The sequence below is a fragment of the Penicillium cosmopolitanum genome (assembly GCF_028827165.1).
Source record: "Penicillium cosmopolitanum strain IBT 29677 chromosome Unknown utg000011l:1.0-3548175.0:1.0-3550911.0, whole genome shotgun sequence".
In the NCBI taxonomy this organism is placed as follows: Eukaryota; Fungi; Ascomycota; class Eurotiomycetes; order Eurotiales; family Aspergillaceae; genus Penicillium; species Penicillium cosmopolitanum.
In genome coordinates, this window is record NW_026622681.1 from 1,803,028 (window position 1) to 1,816,008 (window position 12,981).

The 12,981-nt window shown below is 52.5% G+C and overlaps 7 protein-coding genes across 7 annotated transcripts; 4 read left to right on the plus strand and 3 right to left on the minus strand.

The window, feature by feature from the left end:
* Window positions 1-546: 546 nt before the first annotated feature.
* N7509_012172 (uncharacterized protein) lies at window positions 547-1,497 on the plus strand (the record flags this gene model as incomplete). Its single annotated transcript, XM_056636809.1, has 1 exon — window positions 547-1,497. The coding sequence occupies one exon, from the start codon at window positions 547-549 to the stop codon at window positions 1,495-1,497; it is 951 nt and encodes a 316-aa protein (XP_056482839.1).
* A 60-nt stretch (window positions 1,498-1,557) lies between these two features.
* N7509_012173 (uncharacterized protein) lies at window positions 1,558-1,758 on the plus strand (the record flags this gene model as incomplete). The annotated part of the gene is made up of 1 exon (XM_056636810.1): window positions 1,558-1,758. The coding sequence occupies one exon, from the start codon at window positions 1,558-1,560 to the stop codon at window positions 1,756-1,758; it is 201 nt and encodes a 66-aa protein (XP_056482840.1).
* Window positions 1,759-2,307: 549 nt separating this feature from the next.
* Window positions 2,308-3,127, minus strand: N7509_012174 (putative G-patch domain protein; the record flags this gene model as incomplete). Its single annotated transcript, XM_056636811.1, has 2 exons — window positions 2,308-2,853; window positions 2,924-3,127. The coding sequence occupies 2 exons, from the start codon at window positions 3,125-3,127 to the stop codon at window positions 2,308-2,310; spliced, it is 750 nt and encodes a 249-aa protein (XP_056482841.1).
* Window positions 3,128-3,337: 210 nt separating this feature from the next.
* Window positions 3,338-4,673, plus strand: N7509_012175 (putative oxidoreductase; the record flags this gene model as incomplete). The annotated part of the gene is made up of 3 exons (XM_056636812.1): window positions 3,338-3,493; window positions 3,578-4,130; window positions 4,216-4,673. The coding sequence occupies 3 exons, from the start codon at window positions 3,338-3,340 to the stop codon at window positions 4,671-4,673; spliced, it is 1,167 nt and encodes a 388-aa protein (XP_056482842.1).
* A 323-nt stretch (window positions 4,674-4,996) lies between these two features.
* Window positions 4,997-6,318, minus strand: N7509_012176 (NAD-dependent epimerase/dehydratase family protein; the record flags this gene model as incomplete). The annotated part of the gene is made up of 4 exons (XM_056636813.1): window positions 4,997-5,391; window positions 5,445-5,901; window positions 5,982-6,216; window positions 6,290-6,318. 4 exons carry the CDS (start codon window positions 6,316-6,318, stop codon window positions 4,997-4,999), a joined length of 1,116 nt encoding a protein of 371 aa, XP_056482843.1.
* A 1,132-nt stretch (window positions 6,319-7,450) lies between these two features.
* On the minus strand, window positions 7,451-9,947 carry N7509_012177 (deadenylation-dependent mRNA-decapping factor PAT1; the record flags this gene model as incomplete). The annotated part of the gene is made up of 5 exons (XM_056636814.1): window positions 7,451-7,574; window positions 7,641-8,175; window positions 8,365-9,066; window positions 9,146-9,879; window positions 9,925-9,947. The coding sequence occupies 5 exons, from the start codon at window positions 9,945-9,947 to the stop codon at window positions 7,451-7,453; spliced, it is 2,118 nt and encodes a 705-aa protein (XP_056482844.1).
* Window positions 9,948-11,082: 1,135 nt separating this feature from the next.
* On the plus strand, window positions 11,083-12,488 carry N7509_012178 (glycosyltransferase family 15 protein; the record flags this gene model as incomplete). The annotated part of the gene is made up of 4 exons (XM_056636815.1): window positions 11,083-11,130; window positions 11,258-12,010; window positions 12,077-12,365; window positions 12,424-12,488. 4 exons carry the CDS (start codon window positions 11,083-11,085, stop codon window positions 12,486-12,488), a joined length of 1,155 nt encoding a protein of 384 aa, XP_056482845.1.
* Window positions 12,489-12,981: the final 493 nt, after the last annotated feature.

The following is a 12,981-nucleotide window of genomic DNA, read 5'->3' on the forward strand; positions in this document are numbered from 1 at the left end:
GTACTCCGTCATTGAAATCAAATCCACTATTCCTATATTTTAGCCCCATGGCCATTCCCTATTTGTATCGCCAAGTCAATACTGATCGCTGCGCCCGGCGCCACTAAAGATCCAATGCCAAGTTTCAAGGGGGGGCCAAAAATGCAAAATGGGTTGTCGTGTGGAACAAAGACATTCATGGTTCTCTTTCTTCTCTTATTTGCAAACTGGTCCCTGCATTGCTGTCCCAAGGTCCCGCCCCTCCTCATCTCGATCGATCGTCAAGGGCCAAAACTCCCCCCGATCGCAGACATCTCGGATCTGATTCAGGAGATAAGCTTAAAAACCCCCGGTCCAAGCCCAGCCCAGCCCAGTGCAAATACAGACAGGGTAGTCAAAAAGAGGAGAGGCTTGGGTGGGTCAACCTCAGCCATCAGCCAAGGAACAGACCAGCTTGGGAACCCAACCCCGCGAAAAGTCAAATCTCAAATCTTGTGTTTTTCCTCCTGCACGACATCTTTTTGCCACCTTTTCCTCTCTCCATCCTCCCCAGCTCCAACCGGCGACATGTCCTCGTCTAGTGAGGCAAGTCCAGGTAACTGGATCACCGGTAGCTATACCGGCAACAGTAATGGCGTGCGCATCACCATTGCCACGTTTGTTGGTGTCGCCTGGTACAATGTATTGGAGCTGATCGTGCTTATTTTCCTCACCTTTAAGCGCTATCAAGGCCCTTACTTTTGGAGTATGCTGATCTCCTCTGTCGGCATTCTACCTTACTCTATCGGCTACCTGCTCAAGTTCTTCGACCTTACCTCGGCCACTTGGCTACCCGTTACTCTACTCACTATCGGCTGGTGGACGATGGTCACGGGCCAGTCGTTCGTGCTATATTCACGACTGCATTTGGTTCAGGAGAACCAGCGCATCCTTCGCGCTGTCAAAGGAATGATTATCATGAACATTTTCCTTCTACACGTCCCGACCACCGTCCTCACCTACGCTGCGAACTTCTCTCAATCACCCGCCTCGATCGCGGGGTACGATGTCATGGAAAAGCTACAGCTGACGGGATTCTGCGTGCAAGAAGTCATCATCTCCAGTCTGTACATGTGGGAGACAAATCGCATGCTGCAGTTGAACCGCGACCGAGGAAGTCGGAAGACTATCATTCAATTACTCGCCGTCAACGTCGCTTGTATTTTGATGGATATCGCCCTGATGATCATCGAGTTCATGAACTTCTACATCTACCAAACGACTCTGAAAGCCACCTTGTACAGTATAAAGCTGAAGCTGGAAATCGCCGTGCTGGGAAAATTGGTGAAAATCGCCCACCAGCATGTTTGGCAGTCGTCTCTCACCGGCGGCGGAGGCAACCAATATCCCTCCTTTGTGGATCCGAGTCGCATTGCCTCTGATTTTCATCACGCCCCTGAATCTCTCCCGACTAGCCAGGGTTCCAAAGGTCGCGCGACCGGTTTTGAGGCTATCGACTACCATGATGATATTCGATAAGGAAAAGCAGACACCCGAACATAAGCCAACATCCCAGCTTCCATGCCAATTCTTTCCAACATGGACGGTTCTCTTCGCCCTATTGAACAAACTTTGTTCTGCATGGTCTTGCACCAGTCATCGCATTTCATGGAATATGCATTCCTACGCGGCCGACCTCAACACTGCTCCTATGCCGCCTTCTCGCTGGGTGCCTTGTATCACCATATGGTACAAAGTGAACATTCGCGCGAACAACAGCAGTCTGATAAACTTGGTTAAAAGAAACCATCACCCGGGACGCTAGGAAGCGATAATTCCAGATGGCGATCAGCCACTGGAAACAATAATGATGTCATGAATAATGCCTTTGATACCTAACATCTCAACGATGTTCACCTATTTAGATTTAATATAATACCCTTGAGCTGATAATCAATTACTAAGTGCAATGGATAAAAGTATCCTCCCTTCCCGAACTAGCTATATTATTTTTTCGATCTTTCGCTTATTCCTAACCAGAGCCTGGAGAAAGCCCCAGTCATAATATTCAAAGTGGAAGTCATATTGCTCTGGTGGGATACTCTTTCACGTCGCAAGGTCAATATTTCGGAGCCAAGTAGCGCTCGAGTACCTTTTAGCACTAGCTATCACCTGGGCGGGTACTATGCAGACTGAGTAGTATAACTCTTGAAAACAGTATATTCAATTCGGAAAGGGGTATAGTAATTCACATAAGTCATTCAAACCTCGCACGACCACCAAACAACCGACACAATAGTAAGGTACCATACCATACTGACCACCAGTATAGTAGTATTCTACTAGTATTCACACCTCCTCCCCAAGATATTTCAACACATCATCACTCATAAAGAAAAGATTCCTCAACTTCTCCCCCCTCTTCCTCTCCTCCATCTGATTCTTCCTCATCTGCTTCGCATTAAGTTTCTGCACCTTCTTAGGCGGCGGTGGAGGCGGATCTTTAATTCGATCTCCGTCCGCATCTAGACCGACGCCTAGACCGGCCGTATCATTTTTCACACGGCCTTTCAATGGTTCCCTGATTCCTTCTCGACCTGGTGCTCCAAGACCGCGCCGACTGTCGGGATCCCAGCCGTATGTCGAGAGATATTTCAGGCCGACGCGGGTTCGGTCGAGATGGGAAGGTGGGTGGGAATGGGTTAGGCAGACTTGGTGGGCGAGGGAGGCTTCGTGTGGACGGTCTATTGAGTCTGATTCGGAGATTTCTTTTGATGGGTCGGTGGAGAGGGGTAGGTTGCATATTTCGCAGTGATCGGGGGGTTTGGGGAGGTGGTTGAGGGAAGGGTGCGTGGGAAGATGGAGGTGCGGAGTGTGTTTCGCGCGGAGATGGTTCTTGGTTTTGTTCGGCGGGTGGATTGGGTGATGATGGAGTGGTAGTGGTTTTGCCTTGTTTCTTGAGGACAATCGAGAGGTATGCATCTGCGATGCTTGGACCGGAGGGTGTAGAGGATGGTCGTGTTGTAGTTGTATTCAATTCATGTTCGGATGAGCGTACGAATTGGACTCTTTTGCGACGGATTCCTGCCCCAAAGATACTCTGATCTTCGAGAGGGAGGAAATAGTCCTCACCATCTTCTCCGTCATCTCCATCTTGACGAGCTGCCATGGCCACCACTAGTCTTTAAAGGTTGAAGTTGTCAGTGAGCGTATGAAGGTAGTCGCGGTGAGGCTCCGAGGCGGCAGTGGCAGTGGCAGTGGCGACTGATAAGCGATAAGCCCTTCCTTACCTTAGGTAGGTAGACCTCGGTGGAGCTGGCCACGTCTGCTCTCAACTTGAGACTCAATTCACTCGCGATGCCCATCCCAATTATTGCCCATGGCATCTCAGAGGGCATCTCGGCAATTCCCTATGCCTGGGAAGTCCTCAAAGTCGCACCATGGATTTCTCCTACTCTCCGCGCTGAAATACTACTTCGGCGGAGCCCGCAACACCTCCGAGCGCCTATTAGCCTCGAAAGTGGTGATGGTAACAGTATGTGCTTTCTGGTCCTTCCCAATCCCTCCAAAAAAAAGGCATCCCCAGAAACTTAATTAGCTAATCCCCATCTCACTACAGGGAGGCACATCAGGAATAGGAGCAAGTGTCGTCCGTGAACTCGCCGCCCGACAAGCCCAAGTCATAATCCTAACCCAACAATCCCCCTCCGACCTATTCCTAGTCGAATACATCGACGACCTCCGCCGCCAAACGAAAAACAACCTCATCTACGCCGAACAAGTCGATCTCGCCTCCCTACACTCAGTGCGTGAATTCGCCACGAAATGGATCGACAATGTCCCGCCCCGTCGACTGGACGCTGTCATCCTCTGTGGCGGTCTCGCTGTACCAGCTGCGGCGCGCGGCCAGACACAAGACGGTATCGATGACGAGTGGCAGGTTAATTACCTGGCCAATTTCCATTTACTTAGTATTCTCAGTCCGGCGTTGAGGGTTCAACCTGCGCATCGTGATGTGCGGGTTATTTTCCCTACTTGCTCGAGTTATATTGGGGCGAAGTTTGATTTGGAGACTGTGAAGCGGGATCAGGATGATTCCAAAAACAAGAACAAGAACAAGAACAAGAAAGACGATCAAGGTCCCGCCGCACGATTATCCGTTCGTCCAAAGGGTATCTACGCCGTCAGCAAATTCGCCCTGATGACCTTCGCCCACTCCTTCCAACGTCATTTAAACGCCTACGAGCGTCCGGATAGTCTACCCCCCCTGCACGCGCGTTCTGATCGTTGACCCTGGCCTGACACGCACGCCCGGAACTAGGCGCTGGCTGACGGGCGGATCGCTGTGGGGACTACTGCTATATCTCCTCACGTGGCCGTTTTGGTGGCTGGTGCTCAAGTCGCCGGATCAGGGGGCGCAGAGTATTCTTTATGCGGCGATGGAGGAGAAGTATGCGCGTGGAACGGGGGGTTGGTTTATTAAGGAGTGTCGGGAGGTGGATTGTGCGAGGAAGGATGTTCAGGATGAGGATGTTGGGAGGAGGTTGTGGGAGTTTAGTGAGAAGCAGATTGAGGAGGCGGAGAAGGAGGGGGCGTTGAAGAGGGCGCAGGCGAAGAAGGTGAGGAAGGATGAGGAGGAGAAGAAGGTGAGGAAGGAGACTGCTTCGCAGAAGGCGCAGAGTGCTGGGTCTAGACGGAGTCGGAAGAATAAATGATTGCTGTGCGGGCAGCGCACACCCAGGCATTTTTCTTCAATTGCATTGCTCAAAGCAGACCGAGGTTTATGCTACCGATCTCAGCTAGCAATCATGGATTGCTTTTTACTTATAGACATCTATCTGTTCACGAGAGGTGAAACAAAAATTACAGTTAACTTGAAGCATCCGATTATCCATCTGTACGACCAAGTCAAATATAGTGAAAAAGGAGATTCGTTTCATGTATTCTACCAATTCTATATCCACACATCATTCAGAAGCATTTGCTTTTCAATCCTTCCTATTCCTGGTACCCAATCCCAAACCAAACCAAACATTATTTACTTCTTCAGCGCAGCGAGGAGCTCCGCAGGGGGCTGCTGGCGGTAACCCTGGGGGTTGTTCTTAGTCCAGAGCCAGAGGTCCTCGCAGGCCTGCTCGAGGGTGAACTTGGGGGTCCAGCCCAGCTCGGTGGTAGCGCGGTTAGCGTTGGCAGTGAGGTTCAGGACGTCACCGGCACGGCGGGGGGCAACCTCGTAAGGGAGGTCACGGCCGACAGCGGCGGAGAAGGCGCGGATCATCTCGTAGACGGTGCTGCCCTTGCCGGTACCCAGGTTCCAGGCGCGGACACCGGGGTTGTTGGCGCGGAGGTAGTTCAGCGCCTTCAGGTGACCGTCTGCCAGGTCGAGGATGTGGATGTAGTCACGGATGGCGGTGCCGTCGTGGGAGGCGTAGTCTGGGTGAATATTAGATGATGCTTCCGAGCTTCTCGTTAGGAGGGGGACATACCGTCGCCGAAGACCATCAGCTTCTCGCGCTTGCCAGTGGCAACCTGGGCGAGCAGGGGGAGCAGGTTGTAGGGGACACCCTGGGGGTCCTCGCCCATGATACCGCTGGGGTGGGCACCGGCGGGGTTGAAGTAGCGGAGCAGAGCACCGTTCCACTTCTTGGCCTCGGCCTCGTTGCCGGCCTTGATGGCGTTGTTGCGCTGAGCGTTGATCACGTCGGTGATGGCGGTCTCAACGGCGAACTTGGTGTTACCGTAGGGGTTGGTGGGACCCAGAGGGCAGTGCTCGGGGATGGGGATCATGTCAGGGAAACGGGTGGCGTCACCGTAGACGGTGGCAGAGCTGGAGAAGACGATGTTGGTGACATTGTGGCGGACCATGGCGCGGAGCAGGTTGATGGTGCCGTAGACGTTGACCTGGTAGTAGTCCAGCGGCTTCTCGCCAGACTCGCCGACGGCCTAGAGGGTATGTTAGTAAGAGGATATGGTATGTATAGGGAGGTATTGCAATTGCAATTGCAATTGCCATTGAGGCTTACCTTGAGGGCAGCGAAGTGGATCACGCTGTCAATGTCGGGGTGAGCCTCGAAGACGGGGTCGAAAGCCTTCTCGTCGGTGACATCGAGCTGAACGAACTCGGCCTTCTTGCCGCAGATAGCCTCAACACGGTTCAGGGCCTCAGGAGAGGAGTTGTACAGGTTGTCAGCGACGACAACCTTGTAACCAGCCTCAAGCAGGGCAAGGACGGTGAACGAGCCAATGTAGCCCGTACCACTGCGGGGGGGGGTCAGCAATTGTACACCACATGTTGCAGGTGTATACAGTATACACCAAGGAGAAGACTTACCCAGCGACAAGAACTGAACCAGCAGACATGATGAGAGATTAAGAGGAATTGAAAATGGAGAAGCAAAAACGTGGGCCAAGCAAGATGGGGAGAGGCAGCTTTTAAGGGGAAAAGTAGGAAGGACAAAAGCGGGTGGTGGTGTTGGTGGGGGAAATAAGAGGGGCACCTCGTCATTTCTTTGGTCTCCCCTGGTCTCCTCTGGTGGTCCTCTGGTCCCCCCATTACGCGGCCAACAAACCTTCAGGACCCTTAATTTTATACTCATTTCATACTCATTTCATCTTCCCGGCTACTTTCATACCTATTGATCTGACGGTTAAATTATCCCATGGCGTGCATCTAGGTGACTGGCTCATCTTCTACCTCGGTTCTAATCAATTAATATTCGCAAGGGCGTGGTGAATGGCCCCATGCAGCCATGTCAGGAAATGCCAACTGCCAAATGCAAATGCGATGCCCTCGCCGATCGCTGGCGGTGAACCGATCACCCGGAAAAAGTTGGTGGTGGGCGGTTGCGGTTATCTCACCGGGCAACGATCGCTGGCGAGAACCAATCCCTCTGTCGAATCATGGCAGCCATTGCTCCCATTGCAACCATTAAGACCAATTGGAACACTATGTACTACTCCGTAAAAGAGGACAACTGTCATTCCCCGATCCCTTTTCTCCGGTGGGGAAAGTCTGGAGCCACACAGGCCCACGCTTAAATTAGAACCAATTCGCCGAAACAAGCTTCGGCTCGGGAACATGTACAATGCACATTTAAGTTAGAATTTTCGGGGATTTAAAATTGAAATGGAAATTGAAATTGGTATGAGCAAGACATGAAAAAAAAGTAGTAGAAAAGAAAAAAAAAAATAGAAACAGATATGCCTCCCTGGCAGAGGTATCGATGTGCCCCTCCCAATTTTATGTGGCTAGAGCCAGGAGGAGTCAGTCCGATGTGGAATTCCTCCCATGTCCTCATTGTACATTGTTCGAGGACGGAGAGACGCCCAGATGCGCCCTGGCATTTTCGGCTTGGGAGCGGCCAGGCTGGATGCTGTGCATTCAAGTATAGATCTATCGTGGTAGGCGGCGCATTGGAGGATTACCCACTTCGGTCCCATCGTGTATCATCGTGGTCAGAGGGTTGGCGAGACCCCAATTCCCGAGCTAGCTTTAACCCAAAAGCTCCACGTCAAGGCCAATGGCACGCATGAAAAGGTTGACGTTACCAAGACGCGAGCTGGCCATGTCAGCCGGCAGAGTCTTGCTGTAGGCAACGGTCTCCATGACACGGTCCCTAGTGACAAAATGGTTAGTATATGTGATTCGCTTCATTCCAGTTTACAGGGGTGAGGGGACTCACTTGACAGCAATTACGAGACGTTGCTGCTGCTCGGGACTGGCACCAATACCAACAGCAGCAAGGAACTGCCACACATACATGTCGTCGCCAGAGTTGATCGAGCTCGTGAAGATATCGGCCAATGCAGGCTCCAAAGTGTCAAACAGCACGTTGAACTTGGCAACCCACTGTTGCCAATCGACTTCGGAGGCCTGGCCGGCCTCCTTGACAATCTCGGCACGACTGAGCAGCATGGTCAAAATACCCAAGCCGACCTTGGTGCGAGCAACGGTTTGTACATGAGTCTGAGCAATGACCAGGCCCAGAAGGCCAATGATAATGTTGAAGGGAGCCTCATTGACGTATCCCAGCAAGCTGGGCATCACGGCCAACGAGAACAGATCGATGGACTCACGCATAGCCACGGAGAGTTGAGCCTCGCCGGGAACGGGTTGCGCCAAGTGAACCACATCCAAACTATCCAGGTGGACGACGATCATGGTGAGGATGGTCACGCGCTGCTCCTGGTCGATGTGGCGGAAAATACGGGAATGGCCTTCTTACCCTTAGGATAGGACAAGAACGCAATGAACGGGTGCGGGGTGGTAGAGTTGGGAACAATGGGCTCCATAACTTTCAAGGATTGCCAGAGTTTTTGGTTGAGAGTACGGGCCTTTTGGCGCCATTCCATGTGTTCCTGGATCGCGTCGGCGTCACCCTCCCTTGGGTGGAGGGGGCATGGTACGCTCCATATCCTCCATAGACATGAGACCGCTGTAAACACCCTCAATGTTGGTAAGGATCGACTTGCGGTCACTCAGACTAAGGTCGGAGTGCAACTTCTTAGGCCGAGGTCCCTCGGAGCTGTCAGGTCGCTTGATGTTGAGCATTGGCTTCGGCGCTTTGGCGTTACTGAAGGAGATCTTGCCCAGGCTGCCCTCAATGATCAGCTGCTTGTTCTTGGGCTTGGCCTTGGCGGCCTCAACGGCACGCTGAACCTGCTGTTGCATTCGCTGCATGTGGTTGTCCGCGCTGTGGAAGGCTCGGCGGTTTCCATGGCCACCGATGCGATTTCCTGTTTGAAGGAGGTATGTCTGAGCAAAGTGCCCCAGAGGTTGGTGAGGGTGTTGGCGAGGGGCTCCGCGAATCTGGCTATAGACCTGGTAGTAGAAGTCCTCTGCCAGAACAGCCTCTGGGTCGGAATCCGCTACATTGCCAGCCGCCGCGACAAGCTGTTGCAGCTGGATGCGAGTGATAAAGTTCTTGTCCTGGGGGGTCATCAAGCCATTGCCCCGCGACAGCAAGAATATCTTGTGGTTTCGCTTCGCCCGCTTAGCGTCTTCGACGAGATAAGCGTTGCGCTGCTCTTCAGTAAGATGCACAAGCTGCTGGGGGTCGGTGATAACGGGCAGTCCCCCATTGGGACCCCTTGAAGTCGGCGGGGGAACTTGCTGTTGTTGCTGCGGCTGCTGCGGCTGCTGCTGCGGTGCCCGTTGGTTTGGGGGGCGGGCCAGGTTGGCGCATACCCTGAGGGGGCATGTTCTGAGGAGGATGGTTACCTTGCATAAGATGCGGCGGCATGCCCGGGATACCGGGAGGGGGGGCCATGCATTTCCGGCATCCCGGGAGGGGGGGTGAGGCATCCCCGGGGGAAGGCCACCTCTTTCGAGCTGTGCTCGCATGACCTCGGGGGGGGATCGTAGGGAAACCATCGGGAAGCGGGATATTCTGCGGGTGGCGCATGTAGGCAGATGGATCGGCCAAGTGTGGATGCATGGCCTGCGGCACTGGCGATGGCTGATAGCCTTGGTTGCGCATCTGCATCTGTGCCTCCACCTCATCCAGACTCATCATCTTGCGAGCGGCCGACATGGCTGGCATGGACATGGGCATCGGCTCGGGCTTCTTTTGGGAAACCCCCCAAACGCTCGATTTCGCCTGCAGGTCGGGAATGAAACCGGGGTCGGAATATTTCTCGTAACCGCTACGCTTGGAGAACGCTGGCTCAGGTTGCGCAGCGGGTTGAACTTGTTGACCAGCGACGGGGACAGCCTGGGGGTTCTGCAAGGCATAGCGAATTTGCTCTTCGCCGATTGCATCGGCGACGGTCGCAGTCTTGCCGAAGAAATCGAAGTCCTTGCCGACAGCTCCAGAGCTGGGACCAGCAGGGCCGCCGCCACCGAAAGTGTCGTCGTTGAAGGCATCCTGATCATCATCGAGTTGGTCGCCCAGGCCATCGTAGGTATCCTCAAAATCGATGCTAGAATTTAGGTCAGGTCAGCTCAACTCTTCCACTATCACAAACAATGGCAGCTCACGCGTCGTCATCCTCGAGGGCCCTGGCACGGGCAACCTCCGCGAAAGGGATCGGGGTTCTCAAAGAAGCCCCGAGTAGCGGAGGGACCGCCTTGACGGTCCCTCGGCAGGGTGGAATCGAAACCAAAGAACGACATGCCTCTTTGGACGATGGGAAGGAGGGGGGTGGGGATTGGAGACGGATCGATATGGTGGGGGGAGGTGGGAGAGCGAAGCAGAGAAGTTCGCTCGGGTGGAAGTGCCTGAGGCCTCAGGCACGTGCCAAGAGTGGTAGGAATAACTAGCATAACTATGCAGTACACTACCTAAGTAACTATACTTTTCGTACGAGTATACTAGGTATAGTATATAGTATTCTAGATAATTATAACCCTGGGGATAATTATCTCAGGAATAGATATATCAAGGTAAACTAAAATACAAGCTACCATACTACACTGCATATACTCGTATTCCTGTTCTATGCATACACTACATAATAGTACTAGTACGGTAGTATCACTCGCACTCGCCCCAACTTGAAACTCGCACTGGCAGATCTCGCCCCAAGTGCCCCCAAATAAAGCGGATCCAGCCCTACTAAACCTGTTGGACCCCAAGGACAAGTTGATATCTTTCTAGACCGAACTCCGCCGGATGCCGTCGCCCTACGAGCTTGTGAATAAAGGGGAGCTATTCCCCTCGTACTATTACTATTAATAAAAATACTACTCCTACTACTCCTACTAGTACAGTCCAAGACTTGTCAAACCTTGGCTCTGAATGTCGCCTACCGCTTGGATCCCCTGCCCCATCTCCGTTGCATCTGGAGCCCGAATGTGTCTTGGATTACTTGGATTACTTTGGATCCAGTGAAACCTGGGCGGCTGACCCTGGTCGCCATCGACTTGCGCGTCCATTTTCTTTCCAATCGACTTTCTCCGCTCCGCCTTCCCCTATCGCATTCCAATTTCTGCTTCTGTTTCACTTTTTTGCATCTCCCTCTCTTCCCCTTCCACCCCCCTTTAATCCCACCCAGGTCGCTCGCTCTCTCATCCAATCGCGGATGCTGGTTTCGCCTTGTGGACTGGCCCTAGCTTTCTCGGCCTGATCGCACTACTCACATCTGTCTACTTCCCTGCCTCTGATCGCTCTCCTCCCCGCCACCATGGCTGTCAACGTGCGATATACCAGGTATCTGGCATTAGCCCTGGTGGTATGTCTCTCCATAATACATCATCTCCGGCACTCCCGCTGCAAGGCCTTCATGGCCACGGCTTGTTCAACCTCACGCGACATGGACATGGACATGGACATGGGCTAACTAACACACCTCGCATCAGGGCATGACCTTCTTCTACCTCGTCTCTCGAACCAATTTGCAACTTCCTAATAGCGCTTCCTTCGCTCGCCCTGTCCAATCCTATAACGAATTCAAGGCCAACAAAAACGAGTACCCAGGTGTGAACAGCACGGAACGGGTGAATGCCACCTTTGTGACCCTCGCCCGCAACTCTGACCTCTGGGACATGGTCAAGTCGATCCGAACCGTGGAGGACCGATTCAACCGTGAATACAACTACGATTGGGTGTTTTTGAACGACAAAGAGTTCGACGACGAATTCAAAAAACTGACCACCGCGCTCGTCTCCGGCAAGACTCACTATGGCCTGATCCCCAAGGAGCACTGGTCATATCCCGAATGGATCGATGAGGACAAGGCCGCCGAAGCCCGGGCCGAAATGGAACGGAAGAAGATCATTTACGGTGGCTCCGAGAGCTATCGTCACATGTGCCGTTACGAATCGGGCTTCTTCTTCCGCCACCCGTTGATGATGAACTACGAATATTACTGGCGTGTCGAGCCCAGCATCGAACTGTTCTGCGACATCCGCGCCGACCCTTTCCGCTTCATGAAGGAGAATGACAAGAAATACAGCTTTGTCATCAGTCTGTACGAGTATGAGGCGACAATTCCCTCTCTTTGGAGTAGCGTCAAGAAGTTCATGACGAACCACCCAGAGCACATCGCCGAAGATAACGCGATGGAATTCATCAGTGATAACGGTGGCGAGACCTACAACAAGTGCCATTTCGTATGTTCTGTCCTCTTGATCTCAATCAACATCGAGAGTCTTTTCAACTAACCTGCTTTCTTTTAGTGGTCAAATTTTGAAATCGGCAGCTTAGAATGGTTGCGGTCGAAGCAATACATTGACTATTTCGAGTCCCTCGATCAGGATGGTGGCTTCTTCTATGAACGATGGGGCGATGCACCAGTCCACTCAATTGCGGCTGCGACCATGCTGCGCAAGGACCAAATCCAATTCTTCCACGACATTGCCTACTACCACGTCCCGTTCACGCATTGCCCCAATGACGAGCAAACGAGGCTGGACCTTGCCTGCTCCTGCAAGCCGAAGGATAACTTCGACTGGAGAGATTACTCCTGTAAGCTTATTCCAGATATCTTTTCGCTCTAATGAACTTCTTAGCTAACAGCCCCCAGGCACAAATAAGTGGTTCAAGGTGAACCACCTTTCAAAACCAGACGGCTGGGATAAGAAAGATTGACTTACGGCACTTGGACAGCTGGCCATCTTCCTGCTCTTTGTTAGCGTTTCCTCTATCCTACTCAGCCAAACCGTGCGAATCTGGCTATTCGTACGACTGAATCCCTGTGTCGCTTTCTTGATGCGCCTGGTCGATCGTTGCCGCAACGCTCATAAGTATCGCTCAGTGAGCGGTGGGAAACTGAGGAAAGTAGTCAACACCCCCAGGCCGTGAAGACTTCCAGCATAGCATATTGTCCAAGTTTACATATGGCGAAAATGTCTCGCGGCCATCTTGTTCCAATCTTCAAGTTGTGGTCCTCTCTGCCTTGTGATTATCATGATCTGTTTCTCATTGCCCCCGTCCACATGTTCTATTTTGTTTCGATGCCCTCCATGTTTTATTATCTGGATTCTCGGAAAGCGTTCTCAAGTCTGTTCCTTGGTATGTCTATTGCATGGGGTCACCGGAGTACAAGAGGGTTTCCCTACGGACCAGGAATTTTTGTTCTATA